Below are 18,362 nucleotides of genomic sequence, written 5' to 3'. Positions count from 1 at the left end.
AGCCAAATCTTGCAACGCTGGAAGGAATACTAAATAAAGCTGGAGTTTTAACTCAAAGGATTATAGAGCCAAATTCGGAAAAAGAAGAGAAAGGACAAAAGATAAAGTGAGAAAGATTGGAAAATTAAGACTCAATATTTGCCTAACAAAAGAACTATTTAACCTTTCTGACAACTTTTTATCTTTTGTCCTTTCTCTCTTTTCACCAAATTTGGGTCTATAATCTTTTGAGTCACAACTTCAGCTTTATTTAGTAATCCTTCCTCATTCACACATCTCCAAGTACATTAAAATATTTCATTTCCACTCAAAACTAAAATATGAATAAAGGTTTATGGCTTTGCGAAACTTCATTTCTGAGTTTATGCTGTTGAAATAAATAAATAATAAAAAATTAAAACATTTGTCGGTTTTGTTTACACCTCTATTGGGCCGCATTGGAACTTGCCTTGGGCCGCATGCGGCCCACGGGCCGCGGGTTGGACATCCCTGTTGTAGGACTTTCTGCATACTCTGCAGCAAGTCACAATATTCTCTGATATAGCCATGCCAACACTTCATTTCTACTTGTAGAAGTCTCTGATTGTTTTCTTTTTTTCTTTCCTATTTTCACTTGATTACTTATTTTCCAGCATTTCTTCCTAGTCATACTCAGTCTAAGAATACCTCCCAGGTATATCTGGCATTACCAGTACTTGAAAACACAAAAACAACTGTGACAAAAACTACTATATTCGTAGTCAAAAATGGACAGTATTATACAACTGCCTACCTATGGTATTTGGTTTCCCTGACATTAATTTTATTTTAAATTCTAGCACATTGATTATAAGTAAAATTCTTTTTGAATGATTTTGTGATATTTTTCTAAGCAAATAATTCTTTGATGTCTTGTCATGTTTCACATTACATACTTATGAGGAAAGAATGACTTTGCTATTGGCGTGTATGCTTCATATATTCATAGTATAGATAGCATTATGTATTATAGAAAAGAAAAAAATCTCTGTTCAGTGCTGCTCTCCATCCGGAGCTAACCACCTTTCTGCTAATTTATATCTTATAATTATATGCATATAATTTTAATATTAATTCATCCCTCTAGGAGGTTTTGGGATTATTTTAAAATAAAAAATTATAATGCCCTGCATATATGATAAAAATGTTTTTTTAATTATAGAAGTATTACTGTTCTTCACTACCATTTTTTATTTTGTGTTTATTTTAATTCAGAGAGATTAAATTTAATATGAAAACCATTAGATGAAGAATTATATCAGAACATTAATTATGAGTTTATTATTCTTTGAAACTCATAAATGTTCAAAATTTTTTAAAATTATATTAGGTTCGAACTAGATCCGTAGGTGAATTGGTACAATTCTATTATCTATGGAAAAAAACTGAAAGGCATGATGTTTTTGCTAGCAAAAATAGATTAGAGAAGAAAAAATATGCTCTTCATCCTGGAACAACGTAAGTTATGAAAGTATATTTTATTTTTTGTATTAAGGTAAAAGTAATTAAACTCGTATTATTTAGTGTCAAAATATTTTATTCTTTCCTACAAATTTTTACTAACTAAAATAAAAATGAAAAAAACAAACTTGCTATTACAAGCAGAAAATTTATTTAACTAATATTTTTTGGATTATAACAATAGAATCATTTGAATGCATATTAAAATTTAAGTCTCAGTTCATTTCAAGAGTAGAACAAAATTTAAATTTTATACAAATAATTATTATAACTTTTAAGAAAGCCAAAAATACTAGTTAAATAAATTTCTTGCTGAATTTTAAAGATTTTCAGAATATATTTATTTTAATAATAGAGATCTAGTAAAATAAATTTTTTTTAACTTTTTAAAATTTAAATGTTTTAAATTTATTTAGTCAATATTGCTGTTGATGTTTACTTAACTAAAATGCTTTAAATCAAATTATTTCTTGTAAAGAGAGAATGTAAGAGTTTTATTATTATTAATATAATTTAAATAATTTATTAAGTAATTTAGAACTATCTGGAAAAAAGAACTGACCTTGGTCAGGGCATAAACCCACAGTCTCTGCTTGCCATGCGATGCACTTGCCAGTAGCCCAAATATTTAGGCGGTTGTTTGGTGGTGATTCTATATACATATAGGGCTTCACAATGTTTGTTATACTTATATACTTAATATATTTAAATTTTTATGGTATAAATCAGATATTTGAAATATCGGATTTCCATCACAAAAATTTAGCAATATTTTTATTTTGTGTAATTAAAGCAAAGGACAAAATAAGAAAAATTGATTGTTTTTAAATATCGTATAATAAAAATATGAATTGCAATCATATATCACAGATATATTTTATTAAATGAAAAATTTGTTGTAAAAGTGTGCAAGCCTTCACCTGAGGGAACATACATGTTCTTGTTATAATTTGCAACAATCTTTAATCATATTTATATTTTTATCGTATTACTGAAATATACTTATTTTCTTTTATTGTATAATGTTAATTTAAAAATATAAAATGTAAAATGTTGTAAAAATATTGTAAATTTTTTTCTGACCAAATTCTAATTTGTAATTTTTAAATGAAAAACTATCCTGCTCTACAAGCTGAAGATGACCTAAATGAACAACTTAACATCAGAAACATTTCTTGTTAGCTTCTCCATATTTCCTCAATTTCATGTAGCTGAAAACTTGCATTTCATTTAAGGGCTCAAGCTCTTCAATTTGCTTTTGTCATCACTGTGTTTAGTTTGCATGTCCATAATTTTGTTAAGGTCAAAAAACCAATTCAAAAAACTGGAACAGAGTTCAACACAATAACAACACTTTTCAAACCTGCTTTGAGTCTACATTACATTAAAAGAGTAGAGACTTTACCTCTAAGAAATTAGAAATGATGAAATTGAAATTAGAAGAGGAAGTGATAGTAAGTAGGAAGGGAAAGATTGAAGGGAAGTGTCGGATCATTGAGCGTCTGCGTCATAATTGTTGAACAAGCAAAAATACAGTGACAAGACAAAATATGTTCAGTGAAACAGTATAAAAAACAAACATGACAAATTTTCGTGTGTGGGCGAGTGTGTACAGCAAAGGGGGGTACAGACACAATGTTTTAACAATTACAAAGTACACGATTTGTGACCGCTTCATATATATAATTTATACAAATATCGACACTCAATAAAGGAGTGAAGTATTATTACATAAAGTTAGATATAGAACAAAACATGAATATTAGTTATTGATATGGCTAAGTCACATATTTATATGGATAGTGATGTAAATTGGGTTGACAAGAGATAATACATTATAAAATTTAGCATTAAGAACATTGAAGAATCTAGTAGATATAAACCCAGTGGGTCTAATTTGCATATGCACAGTACAGTCAAATTGCAGGTTGAACAAATTGGGCAAGTAGCTGGCCTATCTTAAATGATATCAGCCAGTCTATCATCGGTCTAGATATGGGATGCAGCCATGTCACTCATCTCCCTGGCTAATGGAATTAGTGGGCCTGAGTTTTTTTTGTATTGCGTATGAAATTCTTCATTTTTGTCCATAGTTTTTTGTTATCGAGAATGTCTGCAGGATTGGGGGGCCAGTTGAGTCCTGTTTGGAGAGTTCTGCACGTTGTTGGTTGTATTTGTTGCAGCTGAAGAGAAAATGTAGTGTATCGTCTTCACTCTGTTCCATCACAATCACAGGTGCTATTGATCTGCTTACCAAAGCAGTGCAGGTATGATGCGAAGTTCCCGTGTCCTGTAAGGCACTGGGTTACCTCCTCATCTGGGCTGAAGTATTAGGCTGATTAAAGGTTGAGGCCTGGGCACAGAAGAAAATATTGAGCCCCTTAAAAAAAGAAAGAAACAGGGAAAATAAAAATACATGTTAACAATATTTTTAAATAAACAAAAACTATTATGTACTGTTAATATTTTATTCCCATAAAATTTGAATATTATATTCAAATTTTACTGCTGATTCTAAACTTGTACATAATTAAAATTGCATATATATAACCAAACTTACTGTCATTAGAAAAAGTGTAAAGTTGAGGTTTTGCAGGGCCCTTCAGAAGTTGGGGTCCAGGGTCTGAACCTGGTACACCTGCCATTAAATTCGCCTCTGTACAGAGCCCAGTGTGATAGTAAAACTGGAGGAAGTAAGATTAATACATCAAGTCCTCAATGAACACCAAATAAGATCAATAGAAATACTAAAAGTTCAAAAAGCAACTAGACAATGAGAATATGTTAATTACAAAGACTGTAAAAGATTACGTAAAATGATCAGAGTTGTATAGTGAATGTCACAACAATAGTTTTACTAATTTAAGAGAGAAACTTCTACAAAAAAAGGCTTTAAAGACATTTAAAGGATGTTTTATTTTGCTGCTAGCACTTTCAGTGCAGTAATGGGCATTGTCCTCAGGCAGATACAGAAACGAACAAAACTTTTCAAACAGATATTTTAAATTGAAAAAGGGAACAGCATAAACCATTTAGAACATAACTACATTTAGAATAGGAAATTATAAAGTTTTAAATTGAAGTGTGCATAACAATTAACACGCATGCACCATAATAAGCAGATTAGGCACAGGGAGTAGGAATGGAGTTAATACTGGTGTTTTAATCGTTTGTATAAACTGACTCATATTGTGGGCAAATCAAGGATGTGGGAGTTGCATGGAGATAAGAATATGGTAAAAAAGGCCTCTCAAATGTACCCTATGCCCCCTCTTCACACAGCACCTGAGCATACTACTACCTTACACAACCCAGTGTTATTATGTAGACTGAAAGCAGGCTTGAAAAGTTATTGTTGTGTTGAACTCTGTTCCAGTTTTTTTGAATTGGTTTTTTAACCTTAACAAAACTATGGACATGCAAACTAAACACAGTGATGACGAAAGCAAATTGAAGAGCTCAGGCCCTTAAATGGAATGCAAGTTTTCAGCTACATGAAATTGAAGAAATATGGAAAAGCTAACAAGAAATGTTTCTGATGTTAAGTTGTTCATTTAGGTCATCTTCAGCTTGTAGAGCAGGGTAGTTTTTCATTTAAAAATTACAAATTAGAGTTTGGTCAGGAAAAAAATTTACAATATTTTTACAACATTTTACATTTTTGAATTAATATTATACAATAAAAGAAAATAAGTGTATTTCAGTAATATGATAAAAATATAAATATGATTAAAGATTGTTGCAAATTATAACAAGGACATGTATGAAAAAAAGAAAGAGGAAAAAGTTATAGTAACAATAAATAAAATAAAATAAACTGAATTTAGTTTTTATAAGATTGATGAAGGACAAGAAATCACATTTGTATACTAACCAAATCCATGTTCTGTCTAAAATGTATCCATCAAGTTGGTTTATTATTCAAAATTTATTTCCTAAGATATGAATGTGTAAGTCATTCTAGAAATGTGATCAGGAAGTTAGGTTTTTCTTCCAAAATTAAGATCAGTTTATCCCATTACCCTTTTGTTTTTCTGTCTGAAGCTCATTGACATTACAGTTTTTTAAATTGGATTTTATCCACATACTTATATATAAAATCTCTACTATTTATACAGACATTGTAACAAATGCAATTTGAATAAACATATAAATCGTTTAAAAAATCTTACTTTTTCACTCAATCCCATAAAAGTGTAAAGAAACATTTTAAAGATGTTTATATGGTAATAGAAAAGCCAGTAAGACTACATTGTGTCAATGGAAAAGCCACAAGATATATAAAAATAAAATAAAGTGGTCTCAGAACTCAAGTGCTCAGAGGTTGAACAACTTGGAATTTGAACTTTGTTTTAAGGAAATTTTACCCCAAAAGTTAAATTTTACTTGGAACTCAAACACAAAGGCTACCATACTGTATGGCATATAGTATCTGTACAGGCACACGTGATACAACAGTGTTGTCATATTGGGTTAATTTTTATTTTGGACTATTTGCTACTTTCTGAGTTACAAACAAGGAAAATCCATTACTTTTCTAAATGTACATTGCCTAGAAATATAAACTCCTACATAGTGACATATGTTACATAAGATAATTTTAACAGCATTGATATCAGTTTGGTACATGTATTGAACAAACCCAGCTGTGCTCAGCTCATCTGCTCTCATTTCAAAGCATCCTCACATAACTTGTTTCTTTTTACTCACTGTTTTTTGTGTTTGTTTTTTAAATATCACCCCCTGTGCATTCACCATAAGACTTAAGAAGAATGATGAGATTATGAAACCTCAAAGAAAGCTTCAAAGAGTGATGGTTGAGATAATAAGCTTGGTCAAGCTGATCTGATGGCACACTCCACAAAAGCAAATCAAATATTAATTTTGTTTAAAATAAATTTTATAAATTCTTGGAATCAGTGGTGGATTTCTGCACAGGNTTTTATTCACTTTAATCTCACTATAAAAGTTTATCTGATCTCTTTTTTCTTTCTGTTTTAAATCCTCTGAGAGAAAAATATGATTATTTATTCATTAATATAAATTTTTCAGTATAAAATGTTTTATTTGCTTTCAGAGTTCAAAATTTAAAAAAAAAATGTCTTTGTGTCTATATATATATCCTTCTTGATCATGTCAGGAGCATACTTAAAATGATGACAATCTTTTATTAGAGGCTAAGACTCAATATTTCATGTGCAAGTAAACAGATAATTAAAAAATTTTTATACCTGAAATATGAAAAGAATTTCTTGATTTTAAAAAATATGTATATAAAGTTTTAATCAAATATATCGGTTGAGAGATTATTACAAATAATATTCATGTAACTTCAGTTAATGTCATAATCTATTATAATACACCCATACCTCGCTTTACGGCCTAGATACGTTCCACAAAACTTGGCCGCAAAGCGAAAAGCCGTATAAGGAATCAATTGTTCTAATACAAATTCATACAAATTCAATTGGATCGGTTCCAAATTTGTTAAATATGTAACATGGTTTATCATTCAAAATGCATTTTATCTTTTTATTTCATTTAAATGAAAAATACACACATAAGAAGNTTTTTTTTCATAATAAAAATAATTAATAATTTAGCAGTATTCCCTAAATTAAATTGACAAATCAGTAGTAAATTTAAAAATAAATTATTTTTTATATCCATGGAATTACTAGATTTTTTTCTTTTTAACACTTTTACCTACTGAAACTTAATAATTCTTTTACCAATAAGTTTCAATTTCCATTATTAATACATTCTGAACATCAGTAACCTTTAAAATATAGCCAGGCAGTTGAAATTTTGTATTGGTTAATTTTCAGTGTTATTCCTATGTCTCACTTTTTTTGGACCACAGGTATTGTGCCTACAAGAGTAAAAAACATGCATGTAGAATGCACACTGCAGGGTGTAGGGGCAGTGAAAATATTTAGAGGGGGCCTCAAAAATGAATTGCACCTGGGGTCTCTCAAGTGTTAAATCTGCCACTACTTGGAATCAATTAGTTGTTGCACATGCACATGGACATATGCAATAAATGGATTGAACAGACATAACACAACACTTAGGTAATGAAAGTGAAGTCATTCTGCATGCATGTGGACATCTGATAAATGGATAAAAGTCTTAACATTAAGAGCACTTCACCACTAGTGGAACATGCTAAAAAAAAATAACTCATCATTAAGCATGAGAGTTGTATGCATGAACTCCTCACTAAAGTAATTGAAGTTATAATACAGTATTTTCATTTTATTGCATTTATTTTTTCATTGTTTTATGCATTAATTAAGACATTTACACATGTTATTTTAGCTTAAATTATGATTTTTTACAGTTAAAATGGGCATTTCAGGGGTTTGGGAATGGATTAATTTACTTTACGTTCTTTCTTATGGGAAAAATTGCTTTGGAATAGCTAGAGCCCTACAAATATCTCAATCTGCTACTGTATCTTACAATCCCAAAACCCAGCTGTATTTTATGAGATAAGAGAGAAAAGGGTAGTTCATGGATAAGGTGATACCTAAAAATATTTTTCTGTAAAAGCAGTCATGTTGATCAGATTAGAGTTGTTCTTGGGCTATTGATCTCTCATATTATGGACGCACTTCAATCTAAACAAATGAGTTAACATACTCATATCACAGTTTTGGACAGAATTTCATTTCAAATTTTGAAGTAGCCATAAAAACTAACCAAATTCCTTAACATGTAAATCTCTATATCCCCAGCTGGGACAAATAGTACAGTTATGAACTAATGGGATTTCAAACTATTCAAGTTCAAATTAACAAAGATTTCCTGTATATATTATTTATTTATTTTTGCATTTTATTACTACTGCTTAATAAGATAAAAAAATAGTTGATTCCTGCTTCATTATGAAATGCTTTTGTTTAATGAATATTTTTTTAAACAAAAAAGTGATATAAAATGTATACATTTTATAGATACTCATTTTACAATAAGATATATTGTTCTCTATTCTTTGACTAAAACATTAAGTATAATTTACACAGTATAAAATCTTTAATGAAAGTTACATACAAACAATAAATTTATAGCTTATAGAAGCTACAATTAGAACAGATCAAATAATTTATTAGATTAAAATTTTTTGAGAGACTATATATGTCATCATGAAATTGCTTATATATATATAATATTTGAATTTGTTTTCTGTTTGAATACTTACTTTTATGAATTATAGATTGTGGGCAAATCAAGGATGTGGGAGTTGCATGGAGATAAGAATATGGTAAAAAAGGCCTCTCAAATGTACCCTATGCCCCCTCTTCACACAGCACCTGAGCATACTACTACCTTACACAACCCAGTGTTATTATGTAGACTGAAAGCAGGCTTGAAAAGTTATTGTTGTGTTGAACTCTGTTCCAGTTTTTTTGAATTGGTTTTTTAACCTTAACAAAACTATGGACATGCAAACTAAACACAGTNCCTTTTTAGGCTACGTGGCTGTCCTGGAAAAAGTTCCTTAAAACATAGAAACAACCAATTAAAAAGTAATAATTTTTTAAAAATTGGATTTGATGATCTTTTGATGTCTTGCTTATTTCAGCCTTCTCCGTTTGGGAGTTTCTTTATATCTACTGGAAATTTGCGCTGCTTAATGTAGATTATCCTCTATCCTTTCTCTGGCAGCAAATTATTATTAAATTTTAAGTTTTAAATTTTCGCTGGATGATAATTTAAAAAAAATTTCCAGTAGATATAAAGAAACTCCCGAACGGAGAAGGATGAAATAAGCAAGACGTCGTAAGATCATCAAATCCAATTTTAAAAAAATTATTACTTTTTAATTGGTTGTTTCTATGTTTTAAGGAACTTTTTCCAGGACGGCCACGTAGCCTAAAAAGAAAGGTCAGGTCGTCTGAAGTTTTTACTAAGGAACATTTAAAAGAAATATGATGATCACCCAAGAATTTTTGGAAGCGACTACATCTTAATTTTTAATATAAACAAATTAAATCTTGTTCTTACATGTTTATACTGTACATGTTGGCAATTAAATCCTACAATTGAATTCATTATAAAATCTTATAATGTAATATTTTTGTTCATATTATGTACATGATGCAGCACAAACAATTAGATGATTAAATTTAGTGTTATGCTAACATGTTATTTGGTATGCTAACATGTTACTTGGTATGCTAAACCACACCAATATATAGAAAGGTTGAGTTTCTTCCTTTAGTTCTATGGCTCTTTGATTGAAAACATGAGTGTTTGCTACAGAAGCAGTTTTTAGAAGTAATGATTCCTCTACTGTAACTGTGTTGTGCAACATTTTGACATTAGAAGTAACAATGTACCACCATGCCAAATTTGGTTAAACAGTTTTAGGACTACTGCATCTGCCATAAAAAAAAAGCCTCCTGATTCAGTAGCAGATTCAGAAATATACAGAGGGGAGCTAACTGAAAAATTAAAAATATTTGAATAATTAATAAGTACCTTCTATTAACAACAATTGTGTAGCAGATGGTTGAATAATTTATGAAAATTTACCATTAAAAAATCAGTCTTAAAATATACATCATCTATTTCATCTATAGCTTTAGCTATTAATAAAATTATGATGCTTTGGTAGATTTAAATACAATATATTAATAATTATTTGTAGTCTATTAGAAAGGCTGTGAGTGTAAAATATAATAAAATTATTTAGATGTATTATTTTAAGAAATCAGTTTTTATTTACAGAAAGAAAAATACTGATAAATATGAGCATAGCACCAAATAGATAACAAAAATCTTTAGCAGAATTTTCTTATTAAGTAATATATTTCTGTACAAGTATCCCTTGCATAATGCAGTTTTGCTTAACACAGGATTTGATTAATGTGCAAATTAATTGCATCAATCCCTTTATATATGCAGCAGAAGTTTTAATTAATCCCATAGAATCCCACAATAAGCAACATAAAAAAAAAGAAGTTAAACTAATTTACTTAGTTTTTAAAAAACAAAAAGTGGCTAAAATAACAATTCCAAAACAACAGGACAGCTGACTTCTTTGATGTCTTAGTTTGAACTAGGACATCAAAGCTGTTGTCAATAACCTTGTTCAAGATAGAATAAGGTTATTTATGTGAAGGAGCAGTTTTATTGACTATCCAGCAAAAAAAAATTTTGGAGAGAACACTGAGTTATAAAAAGAGAAACTGAAAAATTTCTGACAGAAATAAAAAACAAGAACTCATGGATAACAGAATATGCATGCAGATTTGAAAAAAAAGGAAAATTATATTATTATATAACTCTGATCATTGTTCAGTTTTATTCTGCTAGTGGGAAAGTGTCAAGAATAAAAGATATAAACTGAAAACAATGAAATGAACTATTGTGGAAAATCTTGGAAATAACTACAGTGGGTGATTGGTTAATGAACATAATCCGTTCCAAGACATTGTTCGCTATCCGAATTGATCATTAATTAATTATCGATTTACTATAGGTTTTAATAAGAATTTAATTAATTCATTTTGGAGACCCTTGAAAATAAAAAAATATATATATATATTTATATATCCTGCTGAAAATTAGATTTAAAACTTATTTTAAAAAGGCTATAAAGCTTTTCGATTTTTTTTCGTTAATCGCTCTTAATTCGAAGAGTCGTTCGATTTATGGAATCGTATTCAATAATGTGTTATCCGTTACTATGGAAACTCCCCACTCTCTCGTTTTGACAAACAAATCGAAGTGGAAGCTTTGCAGTTCACAATTGGTACAGGCTCGGTTTATATAAAACACATTTTCTCCTCAACGCTTTTCGCGCTAAGTTTTTTTAATAAATCGTTTAGCATCTTCCCATGCAATTCGTTCTACTTGTAAAAAGAAAACTCGAAAACATTTTAAAGAACTATAAAAGAAGAAATACAGCGCAGTATCGTATTACTCGCATCGGTCGCGAGGTTACTAATTCAAATTTACGAGTGCAGAAATATTTTTAAAAATGAACGTAAATGGAATTTAAAAAACAGAAGAGGATAACTTACCCGGTTAATTTTCGGTAAGCATTCGAGTATACTGAACATTAACTTAGCATTACCCTCAGGATCGTCCGGTAGGCAAACGCTAAATCCATCTACCAACATGTCGAACAATCCTTTAGTGAAAAGTGGTTCTGGAAGCTCCCTTAAATAGTCTTTGAGTAAACCTGGAATTAGTAAAATTGAAAGCGTCAGTGCAGTTGGTGAAAAGAAGGAAATAAGAAACCTAAAAAAGCTGTCGTCACGAATTGCGTAAGCCTCTATGTACCGTTTCTTAAACAAAGTATGGTGTAAGCTTAGTGTTATTCCCGAGATGGTCCACAGGATGACCTATAATCCAAACTCGTTACACGTAGTTACAAGAAGATTACTGTCGCTTTTCAGACCTTACATTTCTTTCAGTCCTTGGCTTGTAACCACAATCAGTAGTGAAACGGTAAAGGTCAACGACCTGTGTAGAGTTTCGCAGATCGATCTATCTCTATATAAGGACAACTGCCGCTGCTTGTTGAATCGAATGAGCATCGGAAAAGAATGAAAACGCTAACTCGTTGAGATAATTGTTTTAGTCAAATTTTAATGAAGATGGTTCATTAATAACCTCGAGATATTTTGATTTAGATAGGAGAGAGCAAACAGAGAATACTTGTATTATATTACTACTTTAATCGACTAGATACTTTTGCTTTATTCGTCCCTATAAAAATTACTCGTTTCGCCTTAAGACAAGCAGCTACGGTAATGACACGTGACTTGGCTCCAAACGGAACTACCGTGGCTCCGTGGGTAAATACTTAGCTTTAATGCTAATATTTACATTGCACCGTATAAAAATACTTCCAATATTTATCATTGATTGAAAGTATTTCTTGGAAATTTTGAAATAATATTGACAGGCAATGTGCTATTCTGTAATCAAACGCCTTGGAGGAACAGAAAATGTTTGTGTCGAGGACTTGTTACGCAGGCATATTGGTAAATGTGCTTAAATCTAATTATAATCCTATCGATCCTTAAACAATTAGAACGAGTGTAACATATTTAGCTGATCCGGAATAAGTTATCTTCGTCATTGCGAGAATTTTCCTTTTTAAATCTTAAAACAGATTAGAGAAAAACAATGATATTTAGCCTATATTTCTTCGATATTGAGTCTAACAAAATATAATTAGTCATACTTACTTGTAACGACATTGATGTCTGGTACATGTTCCACTGATAAATCAACGTTCTTGGAATTTCTTTCGAACGCCTCTCGCAACATCTTCTTTCTAACATCCGAACCACAGAGTCTATAAATACCAACAATATCGAGTCCTCTCTTCTCCACTTCTTCCACGCACCTCTTGACGATTCGTGGCACAGCATATCCTGAGTTTTCACGAATAACCACAGTTTCTAAGTCTACTCCGAACAGAGCAGTGTCAGACATTACAGGTAAACGTTGGAAAGTCTGCCTCGGATCGCGATAGCGCAACTTTACGTATAAGGTTCCACGTGGTTCCATTTTCAGAGCCAGACTGTGTACCGGTGATTCACGGAGAATAGTTAACAGATGTATTGTACCCTTATAGCAGAGTTTGTGCCGAAATTGAGGATCCCAACTATACAGCAAGAATGATAGTTCCATACTATCTACTATATCTAACTCGAAAACCTCATCCCAATCGAAGCTATGCTCGCCCGTGCGAACTACAGTTCGTGCTTTGTGTACACGATCACATTCAATGACGCAGTACAGATCACGGAAATGATCGCTGTGACTAGTGGGTCGCAAACCTCTTCCAGCAACCAGGTGAATCCACAAGAGACCGCTGAAACCACCGTTCTGTAAAACCGTTTCCGAGTCCTTTTCGGGACGATACTTGACGTAGTCCCTGGGATTTAGTGTTAGAAGTTGTAATTTATCTTCTGATGGTTTAACTGGTGTAGGATTTGGCACTTGACGTATGTATTCAAGTGCTAGTGGCTGTAGTCCACTCTTATCTGTATTTTCAGCTGCTGCCCTGAGAAATGGTCGCCTGGGGTACATCATCAGTGGTTGGATTCCTCTCTGCTCGTCCTGTAACGAAGTTAAAATCGTCATAAAGTGAGCAGATAGGGTTAAGCTAATCCGGTTAGAGAAATAAGATTTCCATTCTCTTAGCCGGATAAACAAAATTTCGCAAAATCCACGTGACTAGTAATGAATACTCGAGCGGCCCGACCGTGTTTGGATAATGATTTCCCATTTCGGAGTTGTCGGTGTAGAGTGTCTGTATTTGCCACACTCATTTATCATTCGTAGAAGGGCTGGAAACACGGTCGGTTTTTCTCTCCTAGACGAAGCTTCCCTTCTATTGCTAATGAATGTTTGACACTCACACTTGAAAAAACGATGAACAAAACTGAAATAATTCTCCCCTTCCGCAATATTGATTTTTTAAGAAATTTTTATATTAAATAAAGGAAATTAATTAATGTGGAAGTTCAAGATTCAAGTATATTAGTTCATGCAAACTTGATTGTTTTGAGAGGAATATAAAAAGGATAGTCTGTAATAGAAGAATAGGATTATCAATCACAGGTAAGATAAAATCAGGTAGGTTAGAAAGGTGAAGTTTTGTAGCAATCCTCTTCAATGCAGTTTATGTGCTGCAGCGTGTGATGTAGTATTGCTTAGTATTTAATATTCTGTCTGTGATCTTTCAATTTTTATACAAAGTTTGAATGCGAAAGTTAACATTTTGTTCCAATTTTGATATTGCAAGGGGTTAAATGTTAACCTCTAAAGTATATTTTTTGGCCAAGAAAAGGATAATTTGAACACTTTATCAAATGTTGTGGAAAATCTGGAAGAATATCTGGAAGTTAACGTTCTCAATTAAGCCAAACGGGCTCTTTGCGTGTCTCGATTACATTATCAATGTCATAACCGTCATTTTTTGGCAAACTTCCTAATAGATCACTACTAGTCGAGAGCATTTAATAGAGGTAATCAATGAATTAATGTCAATATGAAGATCGGGGGATTTGCCAGGCGAGTATGCTTTGCATGTTAAGTTTACACGTCTGATGAAAGTTTTTAGAAATTGTGACCTTCCTCTTTTCAAATGATATGATGAGAATGGGAGACTTACCTGTCTCAGTGTGTCCAACAGACTTTCTGCACTGTGGGCCACCCGAGGTAAAGTTGTATGACGCACTCCTTGGGCTCGTCTCACCTTTTCGTAAATAGCTGATGTGGAAGGTGCACGATTTAGCCAAGCTCTATAATCGGCAGGGCAAGTAACAGGAGGGGATGGACCCCGTCGTCCTGTGCCAAAGATACATTAAAGGTAGGTTTTTTGCTGTTTTGTTCGCTATAAAATTTTGGGGATGCCATTCGCAATATATCTTTTCTGGCAGGATACAGGAATAGGAACATGGCAGAGGATTGGTTTTTAAATGAAACAGTTGGGGGAAAGGGAGGTAGACAGTAAATGAAAGAGAACAAACAAGGAGAATGCAGACAGAAGAACAAGCAATTGTGTTGTAAGCAAAGCGACATACTAAAAAATTAATGAAGATGTTCTTGGATTTTCCAAGTGAATCACTACTACAAAATTAATAACGTCTTCTACATAATTTTTGTAGCGGAGCATTTTTTCTTCTCAAGGACACCTATTGTTAACGTTTTGCAACCGAACATTCAAAAACTGAATAAAAAATTTATTAAAAGTACGGAAAATTCAACAATAGTAGTTTAATCTTTAAGAAAACTACCTCCAGCGACCATCTTAACTTTCGGAATTTAAAACAACTTCAATATAAAATAAAATTTATTATCATAATAATTAAAATTTTCGTTTTATTTCGTGAACAAACTCGACATCTGTTAGAAGTTTTTGGAAGATCGATCTACAAACAACTTAGTTATGAAAATTTACTATGTCTGAATTAAGTGAATTATTAGCTGCAATTATGCAATGAATGCATAATGAGCATCAGTCTCGTGTTTCCTAAACTTTTAACGCGGGACTAATAACACAAATGTACTCTAGAGATGGTCACATCATAAAAACCTTTGCCTGAAGCAGGAGGAACGTAGATATCTCCAACCAGTTCTACTAATAGGATCGATGAGTACCGAGCGGAATGACTTGTGGAAGTGCAGTAGACTTATCAATAGTGCTACCTCTTTTGTAATAAGTTACTCGAAGCTTTATGCGTAGAAAAAGTCTACCGAAACAAACTACGAAAGCTAGGATCCTCAGTCAACTTCCTGTCAGTTGGAATTAAAAGATAATTGGTACACTTCTTCTTTTAGTGGTTTATATATACATATATTGTTTCTGTTTAATTTTTGATTTGAAAAAATTAAATTGAATAATAAGATAAAAACTCTTGTGCTTTAAGCTGCCGAAATTGCGGAAAACTCCGCTCATTGTATAGAATTTGGTTATCGATCTTCTGGTTGAGAGACACGATTTTGGTTGTCCCTCGATCAATCTCGTATCGATCCAATTAAAGAGATATTGGAAAATCCTGCGAAATTAATTTTAAAATCAATGGAGGATTATCTGAAATTATATTTCAAAATAAATCCATCCGTTTTTAAATCCGAATTTTAATTAAAACAATAAAAAAATAAATTAAAAAATAGTCGTTTCAAATAGAGAATTTATTTTGGCAAGATAATAACGAGTAATTTAATCGAAAACAAGAAACTCAGCAGGCATTAACTGCCAGCAGTTTTATCTTAATTAATTAGCAGATGCAACTTTCTCTCATAAACACGCCAATGTAACTGTTAAAAAAGGAGAGTGAATTACCAAGATGAATTGTTAATTATTGTAGAGCATCAATTAGTATCAAAAGAAAAACGAAATCGGATGTGACTTTTCTCTGTACGGTTGCTATTGTTTCTCGAAAATGCAATAGGCGAGAATCTAATGAATTCGCCAAAGCTTCGGTTGTTATGAAGGGAGAGACTTAATCCATGCAAAACTACCTGGCAAGGGCAGGATGTAGAGGATAGTGAGGATGACAAGCATGGTGTAGCTATGCATAAGGAAAGAAGGTAAAGAAATGCGATACCCGTTCAAAACTCACGTTATTACTTTCTACTATGAATATGTAAATATTGACTCACCAATTCCTCTCCTGTCCGGTTTGGTTGCTGGAAGCTCTGGTGCAGAGAGAGCGCCGTCACTATCATCCTGAGAATCATAAGGCAGTAGGTGTTTTTCGAATCGCACAGCTTGTTGAGGACGACGATAAATTTGGTCTGTAGTGCGTACACGTGGCAGTGAATTGCTTCGAAGTTGTCCGTAGCCTCTGGGTATGATTGGCATACCGAACTGTTGTTGTTGATGTGGTATAGTTTGAGACTGGCGAGTCATAACGTCTCGAACCGGTCCCGATTGGACTTCGGTATCCGAAGCACTGTCTTGAGGTATTCTTCTACGCAAAGCAGCCATGGATTGTGACAACTCGTCGTAACGTCTCAATCGACCTCTCGGTTGCATAGTTGCCGACACACCTACGTTATGACGTATACCGAATGAAGAATATTTATCGTAATTATCGTGAGCGACTGTCGAAATCCTTTGTTCACTTTCTGTGCGCAATAAACGTGTAGTTCTGCCCAGAGTTGCAGTTTGTTCGTCCCAGTAGACATTCCTACGATCGAGTCTCGGAAACTGTATGTGTGTGTGCGAAGAAGGAAACATAGATCTGCGCCCTTCCTGTGGAGGCATCGCGTGAAAAGTGTGAATCTGCTCTGCCAGTGATTCTAATGTCTTAGGGTATTTCTGCTGGCTAAACGGCTGTCGTGTAATTATTCGGGATTCCGCAGTCCTAGGCCATGTTCTCTCATCCCCTGCTCTTATATCTTCCACCAATTTGGGCACACGCCCACCTGCGGGCATTGCCGCAGGTTGGGAGTTATAATAGAGCATTCTGTCGTCCGAATGACGTGGTTCTAAAGTGATGCACATCGGTGACATATCACTCGGCAATCCTTTGACTCTAGCTCTCAACAGCATACCATTCTCATGATTATTCCCATAATCATCCATTGTATCTTCTTCCATTCCTTTCTTCACTACGACTATGGGAGGTCGTGCTTCTTCATCGCGTTGTTTGGCAAGTTTAGTGATAGGTTTTCCACCGCATATCCTCGATCTGATAGTCAGCACCAATCTTCTGGGTATGGACATGATGATGACCACGTCGTCCAAACTGACGTGTCTGACGTCCACCAGATTTACCGCCAAAATCTCATCTCCAACTTTCAATAAACCGCTATTGTAAACGGCGCTCTCCAAAGCGATTCTCGAAATGAAGACCCCTTCTTCGCTCGTCTCCCCTTCTCTAATGTAAAGTCCCAAAGTTTGTCCTGGTCTTTTTATAATTTCTACGAATTGTACCACGTGGATGCTGTCGGCATTTCTTACGTAGTTCCGACAGGCCTCCACCCCTGCTTTGCCCAATGTGTTGGGATCTAGTAGACGAATGATCATATCGCCGCGTTTCTCTACAGTTTCTAAATTGGCCGCTGTTGTGGGATCGTATTGATTCTCTATTGCTTCTATCTGTCGAAATATCTCTGTCGTTATCCCGCTCACCTTACGAAAATCGCTCTGGATAACCATTTCTGGTACTTGGCCGTGTTGAATTTTCGGACGGGAAGGACCAGCCCTTCGACTGGTCTCTTCCGAAACTTGATAATCTGTTGCCTCTCTTGTTTCCTGCAACAAAAATAAAATAATTGGTTTCTGTTTACTTTTCCATTAAAAAAGAACAACAGTATTTTCACTTCGTATTCATACTATNTCTTCATATAAAAGAGGTTCCCTATCAGCTTCAAGTAGATCAAGCACATCACGTTCG

At 33.1% G+C, this 18,362-nt stretch overlaps 2 protein-coding genes across 11 annotated transcripts in view; one reads left to right on the top strand and one right to left on the bottom strand.

Moving 5' to 3' along the window:
- Positions 1 to 18,362, top strand: part of LOC111618864 (mesoderm induction early response protein 1-like) — a 159,711-nt gene that overhangs the window by 138,170 nt on the left and 3,179 nt on the right. For 9 of the 10 annotated variants that reach the window (XM_023360471.1, XM_023360474.1, XM_023360480.1 and 6 more), the window contains one exon: positions 1,349 to 1,476. The exons of the other annotated variant lie outside the window; for it this stretch is intronic. In XM_023360471.1, coding sequence (XP_023216239.1) covers positions 1,349 to 1,476 — 128 coding nt within the window. The remainder of the gene's footprint in view (positions 1 to 1,348; positions 1,477 to 18,362) is intronic. 10 annotated transcript variants of the gene reach the window in all.
- Positions 13,370 to 18,256, bottom strand: LOC111618863 (rho GTPase-activating protein 100F-like). The gene is made up of 2 exons (XM_023360470.1): positions 16,621 to 18,256; positions 13,370 to 13,569 (listed from the first exon to the last, which is right to left on the bottom strand). Exons 1-2 carry the CDS (start codon positions 18,122 to 18,124, stop codon positions 13,502 to 13,504), a joined length of 1,572 nt encoding a protein of 523 aa, XP_023216238.1. The 5' UTR covers positions 18,125 to 18,256; the 3' UTR covers positions 13,370 to 13,501.

This window comes from Centruroides sculpturatus, unplaced genomic scaffold (assembly GCF_000671375.1).
Source record: "Centruroides sculpturatus isolate CEXI.00-Female unplaced genomic scaffold, Cexi_2.0 scaffold149, whole genome shotgun sequence".
In the NCBI taxonomy this organism is placed as follows: Eukaryota; Metazoa; Arthropoda; class Arachnida; order Scorpiones; family Buthidae; genus Centruroides; species Centruroides sculpturatus.
Note: the sequence above shows the minus strand (reverse complement) of the source record. Positions and strands in the feature narration are given on the sequence as shown.